Raw genomic sequence first — 27745 nt, forward strand, 5'->3', positions numbered from 1 at the left:
TGCAAAGGAAACAGAATGCCTCAGTCACACTAGTTCTGAATAATTAGGTCCAGTTCTGTGCTAGAGGTCTCCTGGTAAATTAGCACGGCCCGCAAAAGTGGTTGGTAGCTACTTTTAATCATTCTGCCATCAATATCATCTGAAAAAGTGCAAAAAACATACCATGCTTACATCACATCTTCAGGTGACCAGAAACCAATTCTAGAAAATCTTAGGGCAGAGTTACATGCTCTACTTAACTGAAAAATATGATAATAATATAGGTACGAAGGGATGATTTTTGCACAAATATATTTACTGTGACTTACTAGCACTGAACAAAGCCCGAGGAAACTTTAAGGATTCTGGCCATCCTCATGGAAAAATCAGGGTAAATGGGGTTATTTGATTTGTCCAACTTTAAATTTGTGCTATTTCCACTAGAAAATAATTTGATATTGAAATTACAAGACCGTGACGATTCAGTTCTCTTTGGAGATGCTGGGAGCATCGGAAACAACCCAGGGTGAGTTTTTATAGACATTTTTGTGTTATTCTGTTTTTGCTCTTAATTGTTTTCCTCCATGTTTCTGAAATGTATGCAATAGACATTAGATTTTCCTTCTGTGCACTGTATTCTCGACCTAAACCAACACCAAATTTCTACTGCAGTTGGGCACATCTCCATTTTTCAAAGCATTTTTTTCCTATGGCTCCAAAGAAATAGAAAAACGATGATGATGATGATGATGATGATGATGATGATGGTGATGCTTTAAGGCTCTCAATCTGCACACCCTTTGCTATCTGTGCAGGTGAAATTCTCCATGTTGATTTTTTTTTTATGTATGAGCTTTAAATTTTTTTAATGTTTATTTATTTTTGTGAGAGAGAGACAGAGCTCGAGCAGGGGAGGGACAGAGAGAGAGGAGACACAGAATCTGAAACAGGCTCCAGGCTCCGAGCTGTCAGCACAGAGCCCGACGCAGGGCTCAAACCCACAGACCGTGAAATCATGACCCGAGCCGAAGTCAGAGGCTTAACCAACATAGCCACCCCAGCGCCCCTCCATGTTGATTTAAAATAAACTCCTGGCTCCATTCTTGCTCAGTTCTTCAGCTTTCAATTTACAATCCTCCTTTTGGAACTTAATAAATTAAAAAGATAACAGATGTAAATCATTCAAAGTAGCTTTCTGGAGCAGAAGCTTTAAGTGAACACTCTAAGAAAAATTTCTAAATAGTAAAGTTAACCCATAACTACATTAAGATGTTACTATAAATATTATTCTAAGTTCTATACACCACGAATTTAATTTAAATGTTACCTGAAATACTTCTCCTGCCCCAAAAATGCTTTCTTTTCCCATGGCTCTACTTCGCTAGTTCCCTAATTTGATACTACCATAGTCTTTCCTCTGATATAGACAATGAAAAGGGCCACTGTCAGCAGACCAGCAGGATGAGTAATAGGAAATAATTGAGAAGAAAGATAATTAGAAGCAGAAGAGAAAGCGTTCTCTAGTTTTTTTCATAAGCAATGTGGAGTTGATTTATTTGTCTGGCAGAGAGCCTGGCCTTGAGGAATGAGGTAAAGCACCAGCAGTGATCAGTGATAGGAATAAGGTAGCACAGGATTACAGGGCCTAAGGAACCATGAGGGCGGCTTGCGTGGGTGGGCACCCTTGGCAGGCCATGCATGGAGGCAGCAGCATGAAGACAAGGGAGAGAAGAGAGACTCCCCACAGATGCCCAACCAAGCTGCCCTAGGGCACCAAGGAGAGGAAGAGGCAGGTCACCAAGACACATTCCACTTAGCACCCTAATTATCACATAAATGAGTCAGGTCAGAGTAGGGACAGAGAGAGCCTGAGCTCCAGGCACAGCTCTTACTACAGTTCTCTGTGAACTTGGGCCAGTTGCTTTACCTCTCTGTGCCTCATTTTCTCTACCTGAAAAATGAAAAAAAAAAAGAAAAAGTGTCCATCGATTGATGAATGGATAAAGGAGATGTGGTATATATACACAGTGGACTGTTATTCAGCCACGAAAAAGAATGGAATTGTGCCATTTGCAACAACATTGGTAGAGCTGGAGAATATAAAGCTAAGTGAAAAGTCAGAGACAGACAATTACCATATAATTTCACTCATATGTGGAATTTAAGAAACAAAACAAAGGACCAAAGGGGGGAAGAAGAGAGAGGGGGGAGAGACCAACCAAGAAACAGACTCTTAACTATGGAGAACAAACTGATGGTTATTGTGGGGCAGGGGGGGCAGGGGGAATGGCGAAATAGGTGATGGGGATGAAGGAGTGCACTTTTTGTGATAAGCATAGGATGATTACATTTTTAAAAATTCTAATGTTTATTTTTGAGAGAGAGAGAGACAGAGCACAAGCAGGGGAGGGGTACAGAGAGAGGGAGACACAGAATCCAAAGTAGGCCCAGGCTCCCAGCTGTCAGCACAGAGCCCAACGCGGGGCTCAAACCCACGAACTGTGAGATCATGACCTGAGCCAAAGTCAGATGCTCAGCCTACTGAGCTACCCAGGTGCCGTCCTAAATTTTTTTAAATAGTGAAGCCTGGGTCAAAGGGAAACTAATTTAAAAGAAAATAAAAGAACCATGTTTTACTTGTGGGTCAGACAACAGAATTGAACTTTAAGAAGAGCTGAGGATAATCTAGTGAGGACGGTGAGGCTATTGGTCCCGGACCTTGATCTGCAGCTGAAGAATGAGCAAGTCTGCCCTCATCTGAGGGGTGGAGCAAAAGCAAGCCTCCATCACTCTCTCCAGATTCTCCAAGGTTTCCTGGGTTTTATCCAGCCTCCCCTAAAGAAATTGCCATATTGCTGGTTGTCCATCAGCTTGGTGAAAAGCCTCTGCCTTCTGAAAACCAGATCATTCCCATTACAGTCCCAGGGCGTCACGGCAGAAGCCAACAGAGGAGCAAGTAGTTTGCGGGAGTGAAAAATGCAGGCAACGGGCAATAAAGAAAACTGCTCAAAGCCAGGATTTGTATGAGTTTGAGCAAGTTATTCTCTTGGGGTAGAAAAATCTTAATTTTTTCTCCTGTAAAGATTTATAACTAAACATAAGCCCTCCCCTCTCCAAGGTTGTTTTATATCTCTTGGTAAATCATGATTCTACACACTATTATTCCAAAACGTGTGTGTAGCACCTACTATGTGTCCAGCATGATTTAAGGTGCTGAATAGGGATTTTAAAATAAGATACTGACGGAGGAAAAAGTCAAACACAGAAGAAATTAAGTGACCAAATGATTGATGCAGATGCTAAGTGTTATTTTTTTTTTCCTAATTCTTGACAGAGTGTCCAACAAAGAGAATGGAAGAGGCCGGCCTACTCAATCAAACCTCTTCCATCACATATATACGACTTAGAGGCTTATCTGTAAATCAGAAGGTGCAGATGGCTGTGTTTGCCATGTTCCTCACTTTCTATGTCCTGACACTGATTGGGAACATCCTCATTGTCATAACGATTACCTATGACCGCCGGCTCCATACCCCTATGTATTTCTTCCTCAGCAACCTGTCTTTTATCGATGTCTGCCACTCCACTGTCACAGTCCCCAAGATGCTGATAGATACATGGTCAGAAGAGAAGCTCGTCTCCTTTGATGCCTGTGTCACTCAGATGTTTTTCCTGCACCTCTTTGCCTGCACAGAGATCTTTCTCCTCACCATCATGGCCTATGATCGGTATGTGGCCATTTGCAAACCCCTGCAGTACATGACAGTTATGAACTGGAAAGTATGTGTGCTTCTTGCTGTGGCCCTCTGGACAGGGGGAACCATCCACTCCATCGCACTGACCTCCCTCACCATCAAGCTGCCCTACTGTGGTCCCGATGAGATCGACAACTTCTTCTGCGACGTACCTCAGGTGATCAAATTGGCCTGCACGGATACCCACATCATTGAAATCCTCATCATCTCCAACAGTGGGCTGATCTCTGTGGTCTGTTTCGTGGTCCTCGTGGTGTCCTACGCAGTCATCCTGGTGAGCCTGCGGCAGCAGCTGTCCGAAGGCAGGCGGAAGGCCTTATCCACCTGTGCAGCCCACCTCACCGTGGTCACATTATTCCTGGGCCACTGCATCTTCATCTATTCCCGCCCATCCACCAGCCTCCCTGAGGACAAGGTGGTGGCTGTGTTTTTCACCGCTGTCACCCCCTTGCTGAACCCCATCATCTATACTCTTAGGAATGAAGACATGAAAAATGCCTTGAACAAGTTAATGGGAAGGTTGGAGGGGAGAGGGAAAAAATAACTATTTTTTTAAGTTTATTTATTTATTTTGAGAGAGATTGAGCAGAGAAGGGACAGAGAGAGAGAGGGAAAGAGAGAATACCAAGCAGGCTCTGCACTGTGAGCACAGAGCCCGGCATGGGGCTCAAACACACGAACCGTGAGATCATGACCTGAGCGAAAACCAAGAGTCAGATGCTTAACCAACTGAGCCTCCCAGACGCCCTTCAATGTCTAAGCTCTTAACATGCCTGGTGTTCCTAATCAAAGAAATGCCTTGCAAAGAATAAGGTACCTAACGTTCATCAGGCTAGATGTCTTATGAAATTGTCTTCTGGCCCAATATCTGACAACCATAGCAGTAGTTAGGATTTTTAATATCTTCCATATCCTGGAAATTGTTCTAGGCACTCTGCATTTACTCCATTCTCAGAACAACTTATGAGGTAGGTGTTATGCCTGTTTACAATGATGAAACTAAAGCTCAAAGGGAGCAGACAGCATGCCCTAGGTTACCCAGCTAGGAAATGATGGAAGCAGAATGGTAAGTCAAGTGTATCAACATGAACTCATGCTATTTTCATTACACCATGCCACTTTTCCTGCTTTTGTCTTAGGGTGATAAACAAAGTTTAAACAAACCTTCAGATTGCTGAGTAGCACTTGACCACACCATTCACTCAGAAGCTTGCCTAAATAGCTTGGCAAACACTAGTGAATCAGGCAAAGTGAGTTTGCTTATGACTTAGTGATGTAGAAAGATTGAGCCATTGAAGTTATTGATATCCTCAGGTGCTCAGGAAAAATCTGCCATCAGAGCAATTGAATGGGGATATCTTATTATTTATTCAATTGATAAATATTTACCAAGCACCGGGAAATGCAAGCTGGTGCAGCCACTCTGGAAAACAGGATGGAAGTTCCTCAAAAAACTAAAAATAGAACTACCCTACGACCCAGCAATTGCACTACTAGGCATTTATCCATGGGATACAGGTGTGCTGTTTCGAAGGGACACATGCACCCCCATGTTTATAGCAGCACTATCAACAATAGCCAAAGTATGGAAAGAGCCCAAATGTCCATCGATGGATGAATGGATAAAGATGTGGTATATATATACAATGGAGTATTACTCGGCAATCAAAAAGAATGAAATCTTGCCATTTGCAACTACGTGGCTGGAACTAGAGAGTATTATGCTAAGTGAAATTAGTCAGCCAGAGAAAGACAAAAATCATATGACTTCACTCATATGAGGACTTTAAGGGACAAAACAGATGAACGTAAGGGAAGGGAAACAAAAATAATACAAAAACAGGGAAGGGGGCAAAACAGAAGAGACTCATAAATATGGAGAACAAACTGAGGGTTACACGAGGGGTTATGGGAGGGGGGATGGGCTACATGGGTAAGGGGCATTAAGGAATCTACTCCTGAAATCATTGTTGCACTATATGCTAACTAACTTGGATGTAAATTCAAAAAAAATAAAAAGTAAAACAAGTTAAAAAAAATATTTACCAAGCACCTATTATGTGCTAAGGGCCTCTTTGACAAAATGACATTGAAGCTAAGATCTGAAAGATGAAAAAAAGCCAAGCATGAAAAAAAGAGAGTGATGAACATTCTAGGCAGAAGAAATGGCAGGTGTAAAGACATATGTTGGAAAAAACTCTGGCGTGGTCCAAGAAATGATAGACCAATGTGGTTATAGTTTAGACTCTAAGGCAGAGAATGGTGACAGATGATAGTGAAGAGGTGAAAAGAATACTTTTATGTCCTCTCAAGGCTCAACTGACTTAAAAAGGTAACACAATGGGGAAACAAGTCTTTTTAAACGTACTGTATCAACTAGGTAGGTGGGAAAACAAATCTCAACCCTTATCTTGCATGATATATCAAAGTAAACTTACAATGGACCACAAACCTAAAATTTAAAGCTGAACTATAAAATTTCTAAAAGAAAACAGGAGAAAATCTTTGAGACTTTGGAGTAGGTGAAGATTTCTTAGGACACAAAAGGCATCAATCTTAAAAGTAAAAAATTGATAAATAAGAACTTAATCAAAATGTAAACTTCTGCTTTTCAAAATATATCATTTAGAAAATAAAACAGCAAGCCACGGAGTGAGAAAAAATATTGCCAGGACAAATGCAACAAAGGTCTTATATCCAGACTATATACAAAATACTGTTGTATACTCTTAAAACACAGTGACAAGAAGACAAAAAAATAATAAATGATCAAATATCTGAAGAGACACATCACAACAAAGATATATTAAAGGATAATAAGCAAACTGAAAGGTTCTCAGCATCATCAGTCATTAGGGAAATGACAAGTAAACCACACACTCACGAGAATGCCTAAAATTAAATATTGACAATACCAATTTGTTGGATGTTAAACTCGTATACTTCTGATGAGAGTATCAAATGATACAATCACTTTGGGGGCGCCTGGGTGGTTCAGTTTGTTAAGCATCTGACTCTGGATTTTGGCTCAGGTCATGATCTCACATTTTGAGATCAAGCTCCATATGGGGCTCCTCTCTGAGCATAGAGCCTGCTTGAGATTCTCTCCCTCCATCTCTCTCTGCCCCTCCCCTGACTCAAAAAAATTTTTTTAATTAAAAAAATAAAAATTAGAAAATTCATACAACCACTTTGGGGGCACCTGGCTGGTACAGTCAGTGGAGCATGAGACTCTTGATCTCGGGTCATGAGTTCAAGCCCCATAGTGGGGGTAGTGTTTACTTAAAAATACATAAATAAAGAGGTGTCTGGGTGGCTCAGTTGGGCGTCTAACTTTGGCTCAGGTCATGATCTCACATTTGGGGAGTTCAAGCCCCATGTCAGGCTCTGTGCTGACAGCTTGGATCCTGGAGCCTTCTTCAGATTCTGTGTCTCCTTCTCTCTCGCCCTTCCCCCGCTCATGCTCTGTCTATCTGTCTGTCTCTCTCTCTCTCTCAAAAAGTAAATACACATTAAAAAAATTAAAAATAGGGGTGCCTGGATGGTTCAGTCGGTTAAGCATCCCACTTCAGCTCAGGTCATGATCTCCCAGTCTGTGAGTTCAAGCCCCACGTCGGACTTTGTGCTGACAGCTCAGAGCCTGGAGCCTGTTTCAGATTCTGTGTCTCCCTCTCTCTCTGCCCCTCCCCTGCTCATGCTCTGTCTCCCTCTGTCTCAAAAATAAATAAAAACATTACAAATTTTTAAAAATAAAAACAAAATAAATGAAATTTAAAAATTAAAAATAAATAAATAATACATAAATACATAAATACTAAAAATATTTTTATTTTTTTAAGTTTACTTATTTTGAGAGTATGTATGCACATACATGAGCAGGGGGAGGGGCAGAGAGAGAGAGAGAGAGAGAGAGAGAATCCTAAGCAGGCTCCACACTCAGCACAGAGTCCAAAGTGGGGCTCATCTCACAACCATGAGATCATGACCTGAGCTGAAATCAAGAGTCGTTCGCTTAACCGACTGAGTCACCCAGATGGCCCCTAAAATACTTTTAAAAGATCATACAACAGCTGTGGAAAACAGCGTTGTAGTTTCTTACAAGTTAAACATACACTTACTATATGATCCAATAACTCTACTCCTAGGTATTTACCCAAGAGAAACGAAGACATGAGGCCAAAGTAACTCGCAACTAAACATTTATATCTACTTTATTCACAATTGTCAGAAACAGACAACATCCAAATGTCCATCAATAAGTGAATGAATAAACAAAGTATGGTATACCATAAGGTATTACTCAACAATAATAAAACATAAGCTACTAACACCCACAAAAACATAGGTTAATCTCAGGAACAGCATGCAGAGCAAAAGAAGTCAGGCACAGAAAAAGTTCATACTGTATGATTCAATTTATATGAAGCTCTAGGAAAGACAAATCTAATTTATAGTGACAAAAATCAGATCTTTGGGTGCTTGGATGGGGATAGAAGGATTGGCTGGGAAGGGACTGCGGAAACTTTCTGAGGTGATGGAAATGTTCTACATCTTGATTGGAAAGATGGTTACATGGGTGTATATATATATATATACCTTTGTGAAAATTTCTCAAACTGTGCATTGAAAATGCATGCATTTTATGTAATTAAATTTTACCTCAAGAAAGCTTATTTTAAAATAAGTTCTTTATACATTTCCACCTTGATTTCATCAAATAAAAGTCCTATGAAAAATACAAAATAGATCCAGGAATAATGAGAGAATCACTTTCAAAGTAACAACTCAATTCAATATAAATCAGTGAAGGCTTAAATAAACACACTGAAAATAAATCTGAAAGCAAGCTTGAAACCACTATAATTTATAAAACATAGGTGTGATATATATTGCTTCCCAGAGGCAATAGCCCACAGAATCCACAAATCAAGAAAATGTGTTCTCTCACAACTGTACTTGTTCCTGAAACTGAATCCATGCCCCAACTTGTGTTCTTTTACTAGTGAAATCAGAAGCCTTCTTGGAACTTTTCCAGATTCTTTTTCCTTATTTGTTTCACCATCATCTTTTCCTTTATATAAGTAATAGTTAATAAATCCTTCTCTTTAATACAGAAGTCTGCCCTTCTCTGTGCCATTTTATTTATTTTTTAAAGCTATCATTATAAAACTTTGACACTTTCTTTTTTGTTGTTGTTGCTGTTTGTTTATTTATTTATTGGGGGGGGGGCAGAGACAGAGGTAGAGAGAGAAAATCCCAATCAGGCTCTGCACTGCCAGAGCAGAGCCCAATGTGGGGCTCAACCCACGACTGTGAGATCATAATCTGAGCCGAAACCAAGAGTCCAATGCTTAACTGATTGAGCCACCTAGCCACCCCAACATGCCATTTTACCTATTAATTTTGTTCTTTACTTTTACTGTTAAAGATATGGCCATAATCATATTTGTAATTCCAAACCCATCATGTACCTGACTTCATGAAAAAACCTCTCTGTCTGAGATGCTTCATGGCACTTTTTACCTCCTCATTTCTCAAGGTGTAAATGAGAGGATTCAGCAAAGGAGTGACCACCGTGTAGAAGACAGATACCACCTTGTCAATGGAGAAGCTAGTGTTTGGCCGAGTGTAGATGAAGATACATGGTCCAAAAAAGAAGGCAACCACCATGAAGTGGGCTGAGCAGGTAGACAGGGCTTTCCGGCGCCCTTCAGCTGACTGTTTTCTAAGAGAAACCAGGATGACCGTGTAAGAGGTGACCAAAGCCAGGAAACAGGTGAGGGAGATGGTTCCACTATTAGACACAATTAGCATTCCCGTGAGGTATGTATCTGTGCAAGCCAGCTTGATGACAGGGGGCACATCACAGAAGTAGCTATCAATAATGTTGGGGCCACAGTAAGGTAGACGAATGGTCAAGAAGGTCTGCACCAGAGAGTGAACAGTAGCCCCCAACCAGAGAGCAAAGACAAGCTGTACACAGACCCTCATATTCATCACATTAGAATAGTGCAATGGAGCACAGATGGCTACATAACGATCATAAGCCATAATGGTCAGCAGAAAGATCTCAGCACAAGCAAACAGATGTAGGAAGAAGAGCTGTGCAATGCAATTATCAAAGGAAATAGTCTTTATCTCTAAAAGCAAGCCCTCTAGCATCTTGGGCACAGTGACAGATGAGTGGCAGATGTCAATAAAGGACAGATTGCTCAGGAAGAAATACATGGGGGTATGGAGGCGTGGAGTAAAGACTATAGTAACTACAATGAGAGTGTTTCCCAAAAGGGTTAATACATATGTGACGGAGAATGCCAGAAAAAATAGTATCTCCAGCACCCACTTATCAGTGAGTCCCAAGAAGACAAATTCAGTCACTCTTGTTTGATTTAGAGCATCCATCCAATGAGTTTCAAAAGGACCTTGCAAGGGAAAAAAAAAGACATGAAAGCTAATTTAGCTTTAATAGTATACAAGTAGAATTAATTGAAGTGACTGCATTCCCATATGAGTTCTTTATTTATTATCAAGCCATATAAAATATAAGACCAACTTAAAAGCAATTGTTACAATATACCCATGATATATCAGGAGTCATTCCAGGCACTTTATATACACCATTCTATTTAATCACAACTGCACCATGGCATAGGCATTATTGTTTCTGGCTTGCAGATGAGATAAATGAACCTTACAGGAATAAGCAAGTTGCCCAAAATGCTTAGCCAGTAGTTAGCTGGCTTTTTCCATTTCAGTCTAATCCACAGATAATGCCAAATTAATCTTCCAAAATACGACTCCCAACTAAAATCATTCACCATTTCCCCCTTCCTATCAAATTAAAATGTACATGCAAAGCCTGCAACAGTCTGCAACCTATTTATTTTTCCAGTCTGGGATCCTCCTTTATCCCCCTATGTATTCATCTCTCCAGGCAAGCAGGTTACTACGCTTCGGCCATGCTACCTCCTCCTTTAAGAAAACTTTGCTGATACAACCAAATCCTATCTCTTCTCTTTCATACCTATTTCATGGTACTGAACTGTAAAAGAAAAGAAAATAATACATTTGTTTCTGTTCCCCCATTAAATTGAAATTTTCTTAAAAAGCAATAACTACATAAGAATTATCCTTTGCAGCACTTGGTACAGCTTCTTGCACGCAGCAGGTGTTCGAAAAAAACACTTTTATTTGAACTGAACCTACCTTCTTAGATAACCTGGAAAAAAATACAATTCTTCCTTCACCATAAAGCTAAAAAATGACTTAAGAAACTTAATTTTTTTAATTCTGTAATATGATTTGTCCTCTAGGAGATATTGTTGTATAAATACTAAAGCTATTTTGCCCCTAATTTTCTATGTTGATTGGCCAGTCAAAAACTGTAACAGAGTTTAGGAAATAATTACCACAACCATAAAAAATATTTATATTCTTGATCCAACTACTTCACTTGTAGGAGTCTCCTAAGCATCCAAACTGTCAAAAAAGCTAAATGCAAGAAAGTATTAATTACAGCATTATTTAAAATAACAGTCACTGGATTTTTTTTGAAGCTTAAATGAATAGAGTGGAAGTTGAATAGAATTACATGCAGCCATTAAGAATGGTAGTAACAACAGATTGCCAATATGAAAAATTTTGAAATACTATGAAGAATAAGACATGAGAAAATTTGTTTATGCATTCTCAACATTTTAAAATATATACAGCTTGGGTGGCTCAGTCGGTTAAGCATCTGCCTCTTGATTTTGGTTCAGGTCATGATCTAACAGTCATGAGATCAAACCCCAAGTTGGGCTCCCTGCCTGGCAGGGAGCCTGTTTAAGATTCTCTCTCCCTCCCTCCCTTCCTCTCCCTTGCTTCAGTGTGTGTGTGTGTGTGTGTGTGTGTGTGTGTGTGTTCTCTCATGTGAGTGTCAGGCCACAGGGCACCTGGGTATCTCAGTCGGTTAAGCATCCAACTCTTGATCTCAGTTCAGGTCTTAATCTCAGGATCATGAGTTCAAGCCCTGTGTTGGGCTCCACACTGGGTGTGAAGCCTACTTAAAAATATTTTTTTTGCTAAAATATACTAGTGCCATATAAATTATCAAAATTCAAAGAGTAGATTAGAAGAAAATATTGTAACATATATGACCAAAAAAGGATAATATTCCTATTATTTAAAGAGCTCTTAAAATATGACAAGAAAGAACAAATGACAATTAAATATGGGCAAAAAGTATGAAAGGGCACATCACAGAAAGAGAAATGCAAATGACAAATAAGTATGAATAAGAAAATACTCAACTTCAGCAGTGAGTTAAAAAAATGTTTTCTGTCTCTCTTCAGATTGGCAAAGGAATAAGAAGCTGAGTACGCTATAGACTGCTATTAGAAGTAGATATTATCAAGACCTTTTTGGAAAATGACCTGCCAGTACCTATCAAAATTCTAAATGCCCATACCTCTAACCAAGAAGCCCACTGCTAGGATTGTATTTCATAGAAATAAGGGAATAAGTAATTAAGGATAAATGTTAATTGAAGCATTTTTAGCAAAACAAGGAACTGGAAACAAATTGAATATTTATTAACAGAGATATAAGTAAATAAATTTTAGTACAGCCACAATTTGGAATATTATCTAGCCATTAAAAAGAAAGAATGAGTTGCATTGAACACACTGACTTAAAGCGGTGGTTGTCGATATGGCCATACGTTAGAACCACCTGAGGCGGGTGGAGCAGTGGGGGAGGAGGGGGGTGGAGCTTGAATTTTGCTGCACAGGCCTCACCTGAGACAATTAACGCAGGCTTTTTAAGGGTTGGACCTGTCAGTACTTTTAAAGCTCTTTGGCATTTCCAACATATAACCGAGATCACAAACTATTAACTTCAAGGTATGTCAACAATATATTTTTAAGTAAAATGGGTGCATTATGAATATAATATGAACCAGGAGGGGAGGGAGGGAGGGAGAGAAGGAGGAAGGGAGAGAAAAAGGAAAGAAGGAGCAAACAAAGGAACAGAGGAAGGAGGGAATCAAGGGATGTGTGTGTGTGCGCATAGGCTCAAACATACACACGCACACACACACACATACACTTACATATTCATGAATTATGTGTGCATGTATTTATTCTTAAAAGAATAGAAAATAGGTGTGGAAGAATACACAGTTATTTTAACATTAGTTACTTGTGGAAGTATCAAATTGAAAGGAATAGTAAGATTTTATTAATTTTTATATTATACTCTATAACTGTTTAGGTTTGTGTAATAAGCACGGATTACTTTGTTGAAAAAGCAAAGTGGTAAAAGCATGTGTCTGGGAAAAAAGGAAAGGAAATGAAAATGCTCACTTCATGGGATCATGAGCACATTTTTCCTTCTCCACGTCTAAGAGTTGATAATCTGGTTATGTGTCTTCTAAGGCAGTATTCTTAAAATGGGGAGGATCTTTCCCATAAACTCCTGGTCAGCAATGCCCTAGCAGCAGAGAACCAAGAGCTGTTCTGCTTTCCGCTAGGAAAAAGAGGAAAGAGGCTTGTCACAACAGCACATTCAACAGATTCAAATAACTGTGACCTTTGACCTTCACCTCCCTAAACCTCAGTTTTCTGAGCTATAAAATAGGAACTAGGTGCATCTCTTATACATGATTAGATGTAGCAAATATACAGGTCTCCTGTTGAAAAGACTAAAAGAGAAGCAAGGAGATGGAAAGAATCTCTAGCTTCATTAGGGGCTCTGTAGCACAGAAAATGGTCGTTAAAAATTGAAGCTCATAGGCACATTTTGCTTTAGAAGAATCTAATGAGAGGCACTGAATCTTGGGATTGGCTGAAATTTGCAAAGCCAGGATAATTCCCTTGATGGCTTTAGTCTGTTTCCAGGGGCAACAGATGGTAGCTGCTACATTTTCAGACCAGAGTAATCTACACTGTGCTGGGAAAAAGAGTTTTTGCTCTGTTTTTTTTTTTTTAAAGGTGGGATAATGGGGCCCCTGGATGGCTCAATTGGTAGAGCTTGTGACTCCTGATCTCAGGGTTGTGACTTCAAGCCCCATGTTAGGTGTGGAGATTACTTAAAAATAAAATCTGGGGCGCCTAGGTGGCGCCTAGGTTGAGCGTCCGACTTCAGCTTGGGTCATGATCTCACAGCCTGTGGGTTCAAGTCCCACATCGGGCTCTGTGCTGACAGCTTAGAGCCTGGAGCCTGTTTCAGATTCTGTGTCTTCCTCTCTCTCTGATCCTCCCCCGTTCATGCTCTGTCTCTTTCTGTCTCAAAAATAAATAAAATGTAAAAAAAATTTTTTAAATAAATAAAATAAAATCTTTTTTAAAAATTAAGTAAATAGGGGCACCTGGGTGGCTCAGTTGGTTGAGCTTCCGACTTCGGCTCAGGTCAAAGATCTCACGGTCTGTGAATTCGAGCCCCGCGTCTGGCTCTGTGCTGACAGCTCAGAGCCTGGAGCCTGTGCAGATTCTGTGTCTCCCTCTCTCTCTGACCCTCCCCCACTCATGCTCTCTCTCTGTCTCAAAAATAAATAAACATTAAAAATAAATTTAAAAAAAAAATTAAGTAAATAAAAAGAGGTGGGTTGAAGGTTTTAACTCTGGGATTAAGTCTCTTTAGAAAAATTGCTTAGCCTCCCTGAGCTTCAGTTTTCTCATTTGTGCAAACTCAAATTATGAACCTATTTCACAGAACTGTTACAAAAGTGTTACTACATATTGCCTGGCACTTAAAATGTATATATAAAAAGTCCATTCTTTTCACTGATACCTACCAATCTCTGTGAGAAAATATCCCAAAAAGACCAGAGAAAATGTAGGTCATGTGTTTACACAACCTAAAACAAAGACCACAAAAAAGTTGATGAAAGAAAGTGAGGAGCCACTGATCAATCAAACACTATTTAGTGAATGCCCCAGCAGGATCTGTACCCAAGGAGCATTCTTCCCTCAGACCTTGTCATGGCTTTTTCTGTCTCATTTTAAGTTTGTTTGTTTGTTTATCTATTTATTTTTTAGTAATCTTTACATCCAATGTGGGGCTTGAACTCACCACCTCCAGATCAAGAGTCACATGTTTCACTGACTGAGCCAGCCAGGCACCCTTATTATTCATTAATAAGGTATTATCCCAAATATCACTCCCACGTGGAGGCTCTCCTGATGCTTATACCTAAAAGAACACTTTCTAATTACACAGTCCTAGTGCATCTCCTTTGTAGCACTTATAAATACCTGAAATCACCTGAATTATTTACATCTCTGTTTATCGTCTGCCTTTCCAAATATAAACCTCTTGAGGGCAAGGACTAGATCTGCCTTGTTTACTGCTACATACCCAAAACTTGTGCTCAACAATGAATGAGATCCCAAAACCCAACCCACACTACGTTGAGTCATGAGACTAAGACTTCCACGCTCCAAAACGACAGAGCCCCTCAAGAAATGCTAGGCAGTCTCTTCCCTAAAGGGTCCATAAAAACAGAAACATATGTGATTAAAACTAATAAGTATATTAAAAATAATAGTCATAAGTAATAATAATTAACTTTGTCTGAAAAGAAAAAGTATATAGTGCCTACTGGAAGTAGGAGATTTAGCACTCTCCTGATTTTTAAAGATTCCATTCTTTTCTCCTTCTGAAAAGAAGCAGAGAACCTCCTTCAACCTTCTCAATATGTCTTTCTCTACTCCTCTCAAGCCTTTCCCACTCCTTGCCCACCATCATGCTGGTCTATTGTGTCATATCTCTTTTCTTCTCTTTTTCCCATTCCCAAAAGGAAGAGGGCAAAAGTCTGGAGGGCTTAGGAAGCATAAGAAACAATGTGGACAAGTGAGGCACATTGTAATGGCCCAATAAACCTGAAGGAAAGAAATGTACACACAGAGATGTTATGAGTGATACCTGTGTAGTGCTCATTTGCTATAAGCCCACCAAATTTCACTCATTCCCTGAATAATCCAGTAAACTCACAGATGGACTGATCCATGAATAATTTGGCAGATGGGGACTTTCAAGTGTAGAAAAAAGGACTCACGGCTTGCAAACTAAAGATGTCAAGTAGAAAATACTGAATTCAAATTATTGAGGTCAAATGAAAATTAGTTTTTAAATGCGTCTTTTATCGACTTAGTAGTGGGCTTTTTTAAAAAGAAAATTTCTTGGGAAAAAAAAGAGCTTTTTTTTCTGTCGAATGTATCAAGATTTAAGCCTTGAGGTAAACTTTTATTTCTAATTCAAAGCTTTTATCATTTACTTTTTTTTTTAAGTGGGCTCCATGCCCAATGTGGGTGGGGCTTGAACTCATGACCCTGACATCAAGAGCCACATGCTCCACCAACTGACCCATCCAGGTGTCCCCAGGGCTTTCATCGTTTAGTCTACTAATAGATCAAAAGACTAGTTTCTTAATAAATGGAGTGTTGAGAAATTAATCACAGAGATAAGGTGGGAGTAAAGTGCCCACATTCTGTGAACACCAAAGAAAATTAGAGAAGAATGTCTACTTCCTCTGACATGATAACAGGTCCTTTTAGGGGTACATGCAACCTTTAACAAGAAGTACAGTGGTGGGAATAATTGTTTTCAGGCATCCCTTCTATACAAGCCCTGGACCAAAACCTCCACACAACCAGGAAGTTATGATGGTTGTACTTCTTTCTTACGCCAACACTGATTTGTCACGGAGTCTTTCCTAGAATTATGGAGATTTGATGGGATATTAGAAAGAGAAGTGTGGAAACCCACAAAGAAACCTAAATGATACCTCTCTGACCTTATCTACTACCACCCTCCCCTTCATTCACTCAGCTCCAATTACATGGACTCCTTGCTATTCCTCAAACGCTTGGAGCACATTCCCACCTGATGGCCTTTGCACTGGTTGCTTCCTCAGCTGGGAACCTCTTCCCCTAGATCCCATAGTCAATTCTCCCATTCCCTTAATGCCTTTCCTCAAATATCACCTTCTCACTGAGGCTTATGCTGATGACCCTACAGAAAACTGGAACTCACCTAGAATCCCCAGCATGCCTGATCCCATTTACCCTGATCTACTTTTTTATTTTTTGAAAGCATTGATCACCTTCTAACATATATGATTGATCTACTTAATTAGTCTATTGTTTCTTATTGTCCATCTCCTGCTCCTAGAATGTCAACTCCATGAGGGCAGGAACTTTTGTATGTTTTGTTCAATGAAGTATCCAAAGTATCTGGAAAATTACATAGGACATAGTATTAGTTCAATAAATACTTTTGAGTGATTATAACCTCTCCAATATTTTAACTTAGTCCTTTAGGAATTGATCATTAGAAATGAACTTACTGGGGTACGTGGGTAACTTAGTTGGTTAAGCAGCCAACTCTTGATTTTAGCTCAGGTCATGATCTCACAGTTCGTGAGTTCAAGCCCCATGTTGGGCTCTGTGTTCACTGTGTGGAGCCTACTCCAAATCTCCCTCATTCTGGCCCTCCCCCCACTCTATCTTTCAAAAATAAATACATGTTAACAAAAACGTTTTTAAAAAAAGAAACGAATTTGCTAGCTTAAAGATTATGACTCAAAATAGTGTTGCCAAACTGCTTTCCGTAATGTTTGCAGGGTTAAGTAATTCACTCATGGTCACTTGGTTAGCAGTTGGTTGAAATGGGATTTGAACCTTTCAAGGCCTACACTCTCAACCACTGTGTCATGCTACGTAGAAGAGATTGAACCAATAAACATCAAGTGGTCTTTAAAGAACAAGAAATTACAACTATGCACCCCTTGAAGGGAGGGAAATATCTCATTCATTTTTGTATCTACATAGCAAAGTATCTGGCACAAAAGAGGAACTCACTAAATACTTGTTGAATCAATTGACAAAAAAATACTTTTAAAAAGCAACATTGCACATAATAAACATGAAAAGTCTCAAAATTTAGCGGGAAGTTGATCTGTGCATTAAAATCATTTCCCAGGTTTTTAAAGAAGTCAGTAGAAACCTTATCAACAAAGGGACAATTGAACTAAAAGGATCAGAATCCCCACTGGACATCAATAGTGTGTACATTAATGTGTATTGTGTACACTGGGATTCTTCATGAAAGACCAAAGGACATTGAAAATCTGTCCCTTTCTGCCCTTTGCTCTTTCCTCATACCTTTCACTCAAGGGCTGGGCAATGCCCATAGCAGCTTCACAAAGTAGACAGTAACAACTTGCCCCTTTCTGAAATCACTGCTCTGAAGAGTATAGTGATTTGCTGGGGATCCAACATGATGAGCAGCAGAGTTGAATCCTTTACCTCCTAACTCCTTAATTTCAGCCTCGTCATCTCTGCCATTTCCTCAGAGACACCCCAAGTCTTTTCTCTCTGTTTCCACCTGACTGCTATTTCAGGACTGCAGGCTCAGACCTTGGCAAAGACACGCTTAGAGAAGGCTCCTTTCACTGAGAGGAACCTGAGTTTTCATCTTACTAGACCATCACCATTTCAGCCTCAAATGGATTTGATCTTGAGCTACCAAAATCTTTTTTTTTTAATGTTAATTTATTTTTGATAGAAAGAGCATGAGCAGGGAGGGGCAGAGAGAAAGAGGGAGACACAGAATCCGAAGCAGGCTCCAGGCTCTGCACTGTCAGCACAGAGCCCAATGCATGGCTCAAACTCATGAACCGTGAGATCATGACCTGAACCGAAGTTAGACACTTAACTGACTGAGCGACCCAGTTGCCCCCGAGCTGCCAAAATCTTGCTTAGAGGGATCTTGTAGGAGGGAACTCCTTGGCTGTGTCAACTGAATGCCAGGGGCTTAAACCCTAAAGAAGAGACAAGGTAGAAGCTCTTGGAACACACTGAAGTATGACAGCTTTATTTCTCTAATAAAATGGAATATGGTTAAGTTTCAAAGATACTTTATGGCTCGCCCTACCTTCGCATGGCAGAATCAGAATTCTGTCCCAAGTCTCCTGCCCTTAGATTTTTCCACTACTCGGCAGTTGCCTCTAGAGAGCTGAGGTAGATTAACTCCTAAATCTCTTTTAGTACATTGTACTTAGTTTTTATTTTTAAGATTTTGTTCTTTGGAGTTTATCATAGTATTTATTTTTTTTTAAGATTTGATTCTTCATAGTATATTATGATCTTATCTACTTGGTTGCCAACCAAAACAGGAAATAAACCTTTGAGAAAAAAAGTTGCTCTGAGGTTTTTAAAGGTGGAGAACCAAATGGTGTCTTCTCTGCATACAGAGAAAGCACTCAACAGCGCTTCCCCCATAGGTTACAGGTTTACACAATCTGTACACAGAGTTACGTCCCAGTGAGTGGCACTGGATTGGGAAGCCGAAGGGGAGCAGAGCTCTCATGCTTCAGCTGTACTCTTCCATTTCTTCTCCAGAACAGCCCAAATCTAATATGTATGCTGACTTTCAGAGCACCAGAAAGATAGGCTTTCTCTGGTGGTAATGAGGACTCTGTTGCTTACACAAACAAGCAAAGACTGAATGACCATCTGCCAGTAGAAGAGACTCATTCTTTCTTTGGAAGATTGTATCATATTCAACATTCATTCCACAAACATTTGTGAATGCCTAGCAGGCACTGTGCTAGGCAGAGGGAAGTGATGGTCTAAATCCCTCTCAATCCCAATGGCTTTTTGATGACTAGAAAGAACAGGTGCTGTGGCAAAATCTAAAAGGTGACAAGTCATAATCCTAGACATTTTGAGGAACCTTGGAGGGTGTATGTATTTGTGGTGTTGAGGGTGCCTTTGTAGAAAACAACACAATGAAAAAGTATACTGAGTCCTGAGACTGAAGAGAGATTAAAATAATTCTCATAAATTAAGAGTCCTTCTACTAGATGTATAAATACCACACCAAGTAAAGAGGTGGTAAAACTCACCAATTCTCTCCAATTACACAGGGGTGATTTAGCTGGCTCTTATAATGTTCTTTCTTCCATTTCTTCCATAATCCCTTCTGAAATGAAACAGAAAGAAAACAAACTGATTTGGTCATTAGCAGCTGGTTATCTGTTTAAATGGTCTCACCCTTTTAATGTTGGTCTCTGGATTTTTTTTTAATCTCTTTCCTTCTCTGTAAATTTTGCATTTGTCCGTTTCAATACTTCTTCCTTCTTCTAACCAAGTATGATAGAACTAAGCCTACTTGACCTTGCCACTTTAATCAGTAACTACCATGGGCACCATTAGAACTATATTTGAACAGGTTCCAAAATCTGCCACTCAAAACCATTCCTTCATTCAACAAACAGTTTTATGGAAGGAAAGTACTTATTTTTTGTTAATATAAATAAATTGTATACTTTATGAGATATAAGCTAATGTGAATTTAAAGCTTAAAATTTTTTATCAAGAAAATATAAGTGTTTTGATCATGGTACTCATGTCACAATGTACACATATATCAAATCATCACATTGTCACTTCAAGTGTATGTAATCTTTACTTGTCTGTCAATTACACCTCAATAAACCTGGGGGGCAGGAGAAAGAAAATAGAAAAGTTTCTGTGGAGTTGTGTCAAGTCAAAACCAGTTAGTCTTAGGTTCTATTGTTGTCCTGCTGAACTAACAAGCATTATTGAGTAAAGACCTATTTTGTGAAATAATATATCTAAAAATTTGAATTCTGGGGTGCCTGGTTGGCTCAGTCAGTAGAGTATGTGACTCTTGATGTCACGATCATGAATTCAAGCCCCGTGTTCTTCATGAAGCCTAAGAGAAAGAAAGAAAGAAAGAAAGAAAGAAAGAAAGAAAGAAAGAAAGAAAGAAAGAAAGAAAACTAATAATAGTTTTAAAAATTAGAATTCTGCTCTTTTTTTTCACTCCTTTAACAAACTGATCTATCATAATCCTGGGTACACTTACACAGGTCACTTGACTTTATTTTCGTTATCTGGAGCATAGGTACTAATTTGATCCCTTTAATTATTGTGATAGTTAATTTTATATGTCAACTTGGCTAAACCATAGTACCCACTGTATGATCAAATACAGGTCTAGATTTTATTGAGATGGTGTATTTCAAATGTGGTTACCATTTAAATCAGTAGACTTTAAGTAGATTACCTTCCATAATTGGGTGTGCCTCATGCAATCAGTGGAAACCCTTTAAAGAAAAGACTGAAATCCCCAGAAAAAGGAATTCTGCTTCCAGACTCAAGACTGCAAGACTGACGTCTGCCATTTTCCAGCCTGCTGATCTGCCATGCACACTTCAGATTTGCCAGGTCCCACACTCTCATGAGCCAATTCCTTAAAATAAATCTCTGTCTCTGTCTCTCTCTCATTCTATCTCTTTCTCTCTCTCTCCCTCTCTCTCTATATATATACATACAATTTAGTTTGATCATAGATGATAGATCAATTGATCAATAGATAAATAGGTAGGTAGGTAGATAGATAGATATCCTATTAGTTATGTTTTTCTGGACAACCCTAACTAATACAATGACCTCCCTTGCAATTGTCTTAAAGATGAGAATGTGGTTTAGGTTTAGGAAAGGTTACATATATAGGAAGACCATTATTCCTTTATCACTCCCAGGAGATAAACTTCTCCTGAAGATCTTATTATATTCTCTCTCCCTCCCTCAACATCTATCTTACCTAAACAACAATAGTCATTATTACTTTACAAAGGTGAGGCAGATAGAGGATAGGAAAACTCAGGGTCATCAAACCAAATCAATCAACCCACTTACTTTATGAAACTCTGACTCTCTTTAAAAGACCAAAGCAGGGGCGCCTGGGTGGCTCAGTCAGTTAAGCGTCCGACTTCAGCTCAGGTCACGATCTCACGGTCCGTGAGTTCGAGCCCCGCATCGGGCTCTGGGCTGATGGCTCAGAGCCGGGAGCCTGCTTCTGATTCTGTGTCTCCCTCTCTCTCTGCCCCTCCCCTGTTCATGCTCTGTCTCTCTCTGTCTCAAAAATAAATAAACGTTAAAAAATAAAAAAAAAAAGACCAAAGCAATATTCCTCAACGTATAATCAGTAACATTAATTCATAGTCTTATCTTGCTTGTTTGAAATAGATTTTCCACTAACATTAAACACTTACCACCTACTCCAAAACCTCCTCATTATTCAGTTGTCCTCTTATACCCTGTTACAGAAGCCCAGGATGGAAAATCCTATAGCACAAAATTTTACACAGGGTGGATTTCAGGCTTGAAAGCTTTGGGATTTTTATCTGTCAGACATAGGATTTTGAAGTGCTCATTGGATGACTATAATTGAACTTGCCATCAATGAATACTCAGGGGAACTATTATAAGTTTTCCATTTCAATGAATTTCTTGTTATTAGTCTCATTCATTTAGCAGTTTAATAAGTGGACAATAAAACCAGCAGCCTCCAAATGTTGAAGAGTGCCAAACTTTTGGCAATTAGTATGACATCAGTTTGTTTAGCCACCGTACTAATGATTGCAATACACATCAGAGATTCAAAGTCCAGACAAATGAACCTCACCCATGAATACTAAATAAATTAGTATCGATCCATGGGCTCCCAAAATACCCAATATGCAGTCTGGAACTCACTTAGTTTCCAGAAATAACTGACTCAACACGTCCTCATTTGTCTTTTCTATTGCTTGAGTAAAAAAGTCAAAGCAAAAAAATACAATCGGCTCTGTACAGATTATCCACATAAGATAACCTCTTTATGTAAGGCAAAAATATCAAGATGTTTGGAACCAGCTAGTTTTTAAATCTCCTTAAAAGATTTTTGACTACCTAAAGGAAAAACAATAATGCATGGTGGAATTTATAATACGCAGAAATAAAATATACAAAAATAATAACAAAAAAGGCTGGGAGGAGGAAAATGGAAGTTTGGAAGATTCTTATGTTATACAGGGAGTGGTATAATATTATTTTATAATATACTGCTTTAAAGAGTATTCTCTAAATGCTAGAGAAACAGTAAAATAAAGTGGTATAGTTAATAATGTAATAGTAGAGATGAAATAAAATATTTTTAAAAACTGAGTTAATCCAGGGCACCCAGGTGGCTCAGTCAGTTAAGCATCTGACTTCGGCTCAGGGCATGATCTCGCTGTTCATGAGTTCGAGCCCCGTGTTGGGCTCTGTGCTGACGACTCAGAGCCTGGAGCCTGCTTCAGATTCTGTGTCCCCCTCTGTCTCCACCCCACTCCTGCTTGTTCTCTGTCTCTGTCTTTCAAAAATGAATAACCATTAAAAAAAATCTCACTTCATCTAAATGATAAAAAGAAAAAGAACATAAGAAAAATTAGGTTGGAAAACAAATAGCAAAACGGTAGATTTAAACCAAACCCCATCAATAATCACATTAAATGTAAACGGTCTACCTTATATCTAGAATATGTAAAGAACTCTTACAACTCAATGATAAAAAGACAAATAACCAACCTGAGAATGGGCAAAGGATTTAAACTAACATTTTCCCAAAGAAGATACACAAATGGCCAATAAGCCCATGAAAAATTTTTCAACATTATTATCCTTCGGGGAAATGCAAATCAAAGCCACAACAAGATACCACTTCACATGCACTAGGATGACTATAGTCAAGAGGCAGAAAATGACAAGTGTCACAAAGGATGTGGAGAAATTAGAACCCCCGATAATAATTGGTAGGACTATAAAATGATGCAGGCATTTTGGAAAATAATTCGGCAGCTCTTCAAAATGTTAAAGACAGACCTATCATAACCCAGCAGATCCACTCCTACACCCAAGAGAACTGAAAACATATGTCCACACAAAAATTTGTACATATTCATTGCAGCATCATTCATGCTATCCAAAAAGTGAAAACAACTAAAATGTCTATCAATTGACAGAAGGTTAAACAAAATGCGGTATGTTCATAAAATGGAATATTATTCAGTAATAAGAAAGGAATGAGGTACTGATACGTGATACAACATGTATTCACCTTTGCAGTGTAGGAGATGAAGAGACTATGAAGTTTGATGACGTTGAGGAGAAAAGAATACCGAGGCAACAAATGTCACGGGCCCTGGCAGAGTTCCATCATCGCAAAGTCAGTAAACACACAGCAGACTGTAACCATTTACAGATGCTTGGCCATTACCAGAATCACCAGAACAGTGAGAGTAGGAAAAAGAACAAGGGATGGGTGAGTGCTCCCGAAGTCCAGGCCCAGAAGCACCACCCCTACCTCAGGCCATGGGTGTCACCTTACTATATGTGTAGATTCCATGGGCCTTGACCGGACGATTCCAACGCTCTGGTGCAGGAAGTGATGGAGGATACTGACAACCAGGGTGCAGGACAGCAACGTGGACCAGTGAGACAGAATGTGAATCAGAGCTATAGACCATAATTCTTCAGGGCCCCTCTTCACCAAACACAGCCTAGTGAGGACAGCAACGAAAGGGAGATGAGAGCCAAGGTCAGCAGCCATATCGGGGTCGGTACCACAACTTCAGTTACCTCCTCAGATGCCCAGAAAACCCTAAACCACAACATGGCAAAGAGACAAAAGCAGTTGATCCACCAGCTGGAAATTCATCTGTTCCTGAGGCTGAGCAAGGTAGGGCTGAGTAAAAGCCAGCTTAGGACCTCTGCCAAAATCTAGTTTACTCATCCAACCAAAAGAAATGAATATAAAATTCCAATAAGAAGAAATTTATAAAATATTGGAGCTGATGCTGTAAGTGCTTGCTTTTTTGTCCATGGACTAGATAACTAGAACTATCTGCATTATCTGTGCAGCTTGGGGTTTTTAATATTTTTACCTAAAGCCCTTTACCCTATCTTTTGGGTAGTGACAAACAAGTTTTTTTTGTATTTTTTTTTTAATGCCTGGTTTTTCTCAATACATCTTTAAAGGTTTTTAAATTGTGGGGTGCCTGGGTGGCTCAGTCAGTTAAGCATCTGACTTCAGCTTGGGTCATGATCTCACCGCTTGTGGGTTCGAGCCCCGTGTCTGGCTCTGTGCTGACAGCTCAGAGCCTGGAGCCTGCTTCGGATTCTGTGTCTCCCTCTCTCTCTCTCTGCCCCTCCCCTGCTCGCACTCTGTCTCTCTCTCTCTCTCTCTCAAAAAATAAATAAACATTAAAAAAAATTTAAAGATTTTTAAATTGTTTCTTATCTGGCCAAGTTGAAATGACTAGGAATCTCACTTTGACTCTGTAACAAAAGTTTATAACTTGATTTTTTAAGTCAATTGTAATATTGTGATTTATATTAAGAAATACATATTTGGTCTTCATCCCCTTTCCAAGCACAGAGCTCCAAAAACCCTAGGAATTTCCTAAGTGATGAGAACGATAAAGGTGTCTTTTTTATGTTACTAAGGTACCTTTGAAAACACTGAAGGAGAGGGGAACTGGTTGCCAGGAGAACCAACCTTGGTTTTTTTGTTTGTTTGTTTCTTAAAGTTTATTTATTTATTTTTGAGAGACAGAGAGAGAGAGAGCATGAGCTGGGGAGGGACAGAGAGAGAAGGAGAGAAAGAATCCCAAGCAGACTCCATACCATCAGTGCAGAGCCTGACTCCAGGCTCAATCCCATAAGATCGGGCCCTGAGCCAAAACCAGTCTGACACTTAACTGACTGAGCTACCCAGGCGCCCCAGAAAAACCAACTTTGTAATTAAAGATTTGAGACTTTCAGTACCACTCCCTGACCCCTGGGGAGTGGAGAGGGGCTGGAGAAGCAGGAGCAGGGAAGGGACAGAGAGAGAGGGAGACACAGAATCCAAAGCAGGCTCCAGGCTCTGAGCTGTCAGCACAGAGCCTAACACGGGGCTCAAACTCGTGAACCATGAGATCATGACCTGACCCAAAGTCAGACACTTAGCCAACTGAGCCACTCAGTCACCCCTCTAGCTTGCCTTTTTTAAAATGAGAGCTCACAAATGGAATTATCAGGTAAAAGAAATATGAACATATTAATGGCCTTGATTTGTAATGTCAGATTATTTTCCAACAGGATTATGTCCATCCAAATTCCATCTCAAAAAAGTTCATTTTAGGCACCTGGGTGACTCAGTTGAGTGTCTGACTTCGATTCAGATCATGACCTCATGGTTCATGAGTTCAAGCCCCACATCATCAGGGAGCCCACTTCACATCCTCTGTCCCCCTCTTTCTCTCTGGCCCTCCCCCACTCATGCTTTCTCTCAAAAATAAAAGCATTTTTTTATAAAGTTCATTTTAGGGGCACCTGGGTGGCTCAGTTGGTTAAGTGTCTGACTTTGGCTCAGGTCATGATCTTACAGCTCATGAGTTCCAGCCCTGCATCAGGCTCTGTGCTGACAGCTCAGAGCCTGGAGCCTGCTTCTGATTCTGTTCTCCCACTCTCTGCCCCTCTCCCACTCATGCTCTGTCTCCCCCTCTCTCTCAAAAATAAGTAAACATTAAAAAGGTAATTGAAAACAAAGAAAAAAGTTCATTTTATTTATGTATTATATTTATTGGGGGTGGGGTAGAGAGTGCATGCATTCAAGTAGGGCAGAAGGAGAGGGAGAGAGAGAATCTCAAGCAGATTCCATGCCCAGCACAGAGCCCCATGTGGGGCTTGATCTCATGACCATGAATCACGATCTGAGCCAAAATCAAGCGTCAGATACTTAAATGACTGAGTCACCCAGGTTCCCCTCAAAAGTTAATTTTAAAAATCACAATGAAAACTCACTTCTACCTCACCCAAAGACAATTCTGTTTAATCTTTGATTCCAAACAAATTGTATAATACATGGCTAACTATATCTTATATTAACTAGGAGCAGCCCTCACTTTTGATTTCCAAATAACCTACAATCTGAGCCTCAGAGCTCTGGTCAGCCTCATCGTGTGTGGGGACAAAGCTACATCAATAATCATTTATTTTCTACTCTAGCTAACAGTAGGCTATAATGTTTAACAAACTTCATTGAAAATTTGAAGACAATATAAGGGAATTACAAAGCAGGAAAGGAAAATCTTAAAACTAACTAAAGATTTTTATGATTCTTAATGTCCAATGACCATGCCTTGCCATAGGAATCCCCTACTGGCTCTCTTTCCTCTCCTTGAATTGCAGCATATTGCCTATGCTTACTTTTCCCCCCATCTTCTATGGGTGATTATATCCCTGCATTCAAGTGCAAAGCCCTACACCTCATTTCTACCCTGCCTGATAAACTCCTAAAGTATATTAAGATTGTATCAATTTCTCAGGAAAGCATGTAATATCCTTGCAAAATCAATCAGAATATTTAACATCTCATTTTGAAGCATTTGGATCTGGATTTCCAAAGTTCAGGGTCTCCCCAAAAAGATTGACCACAGTGGTCTCTCCTGAGCAAATAATCTACCCCATATACAAACTCCATCTTGCAGCCTTTAATCCACAACCAAGAGTTGTCAGGATTTCACCTTCCACAAACCAGAGAAGAGAGAAACACTGAGATCCAGTCCCAGAACCCCTGGCACATAACATTTAGTGAAAGTTCAGGATTAGAAGTGAAATACCTAGGGACACCTGGGTGGCTCAGTCGGTTAAGCATCTGACTCTTGATTTTGGCTCAGGTCATGATCTCGCAGTGATGGGATTGAGCGCCCCATCGGGCTCAGTGCTGGGGGTGGGGCCTGCTTAAGATTCTCTCTCTCTTTCCTTCTCTCTCTCTCCCCTCTGGCCCTCTTTCGTGCTCTCTCTCTCAAACCAAAAACAAAAAGAAGTGAAATAGCTAACACTTATATACCGCTGAGTATGTAAGTTACATGTTACCTAGGTAGGTAGGTAGGTAGAAATAGAGATAAACATACATAGCTATAACTCACAACAACCCATGAGCCAGGGACTATTACTATTACTATTCTCATTGTATAAGTGAGGAAACTAAATCAAAGAGAAAGTGACTTACTCCAGACCACCCAGCTAGAAAAAAGCAAATTCAAATCCAGGCAGTCTACTCCCAAAGTCTCCAGTGGTAACTCACAGCAGGCATCCACTCAGCAAATACAGTTTCTCACTGCCACGGTCACCTGTGAAGTTGGGTGCAGC

The 27745-nt window shown here is 39.7% G+C and overlaps 2 protein-coding genes and 1 pseudogene across 2 annotated transcripts; 2 read left to right on the forward strand and 1 right to left on the reverse strand.

Annotated features, from left to right (window-relative positions):
- The first annotated feature begins 3330 nt into the window (after nucleotides 1-3330).
- Nucleotides 3331-4278, forward strand: LOC125908806 (olfactory receptor 4E1). The gene has a single exon (XM_049611631.1). It carries the CDS (start codon nucleotides 3331-3333, stop codon nucleotides 4276-4278), a length of 948 nt encoding a protein of 315 aa, XP_049467588.1.
- Nucleotides 4279-9107: 4829 nt separating this feature from the next.
- LOC125908807 (olfactory receptor 1509) lies at nucleotides 9108-10178 on the reverse strand. The gene has a single exon (XM_049611632.1). The coding sequence runs from the start codon at nucleotides 10134-10136 to the stop codon at nucleotides 9198-9200; it is 939 nt and encodes a 312-aa protein (XP_049467589.1). The 5' UTR covers nucleotides 10137-10178; the 3' UTR covers nucleotides 9108-9197.
- Nucleotides 10179-23285: 13107 nt separating this feature from the next.
- LOC125910344 (Y-box-binding protein 1-like) lies at nucleotides 23286-24301 on the forward strand (annotated as a pseudogene).
- The last annotated feature ends 3444 nt before the right edge of the window (nucleotides 24302-27745 follow it).

The sequence above is a fragment of the Panthera uncia genome (genome assembly GCF_023721935.1).
Source record: "Panthera uncia isolate 11264 chromosome B3 unlocalized genomic scaffold, Puncia_PCG_1.0 HiC_scaffold_1, whole genome shotgun sequence".
Taxonomy (NCBI): Eukaryota; Metazoa; Chordata; class Mammalia; order Carnivora; family Felidae; genus Panthera; species Panthera uncia.

Bases quoted from the DNA above. Each gene is read 5' to 3' on its own strand.
- LOC125908806 (XM_049611631.1), top strand. From the start codon at position 3,331: ATGGAAGAGGCCGGCCTACTCAATCAAACCTCTTCCATCACATATATA.
- LOC125908807 (XM_049611632.1), bottom strand. From the start codon at position 10,136: ATGGATGCTCTAAATCAAACAAGAGTGACTGAATTTGTCTTCTTGGGA.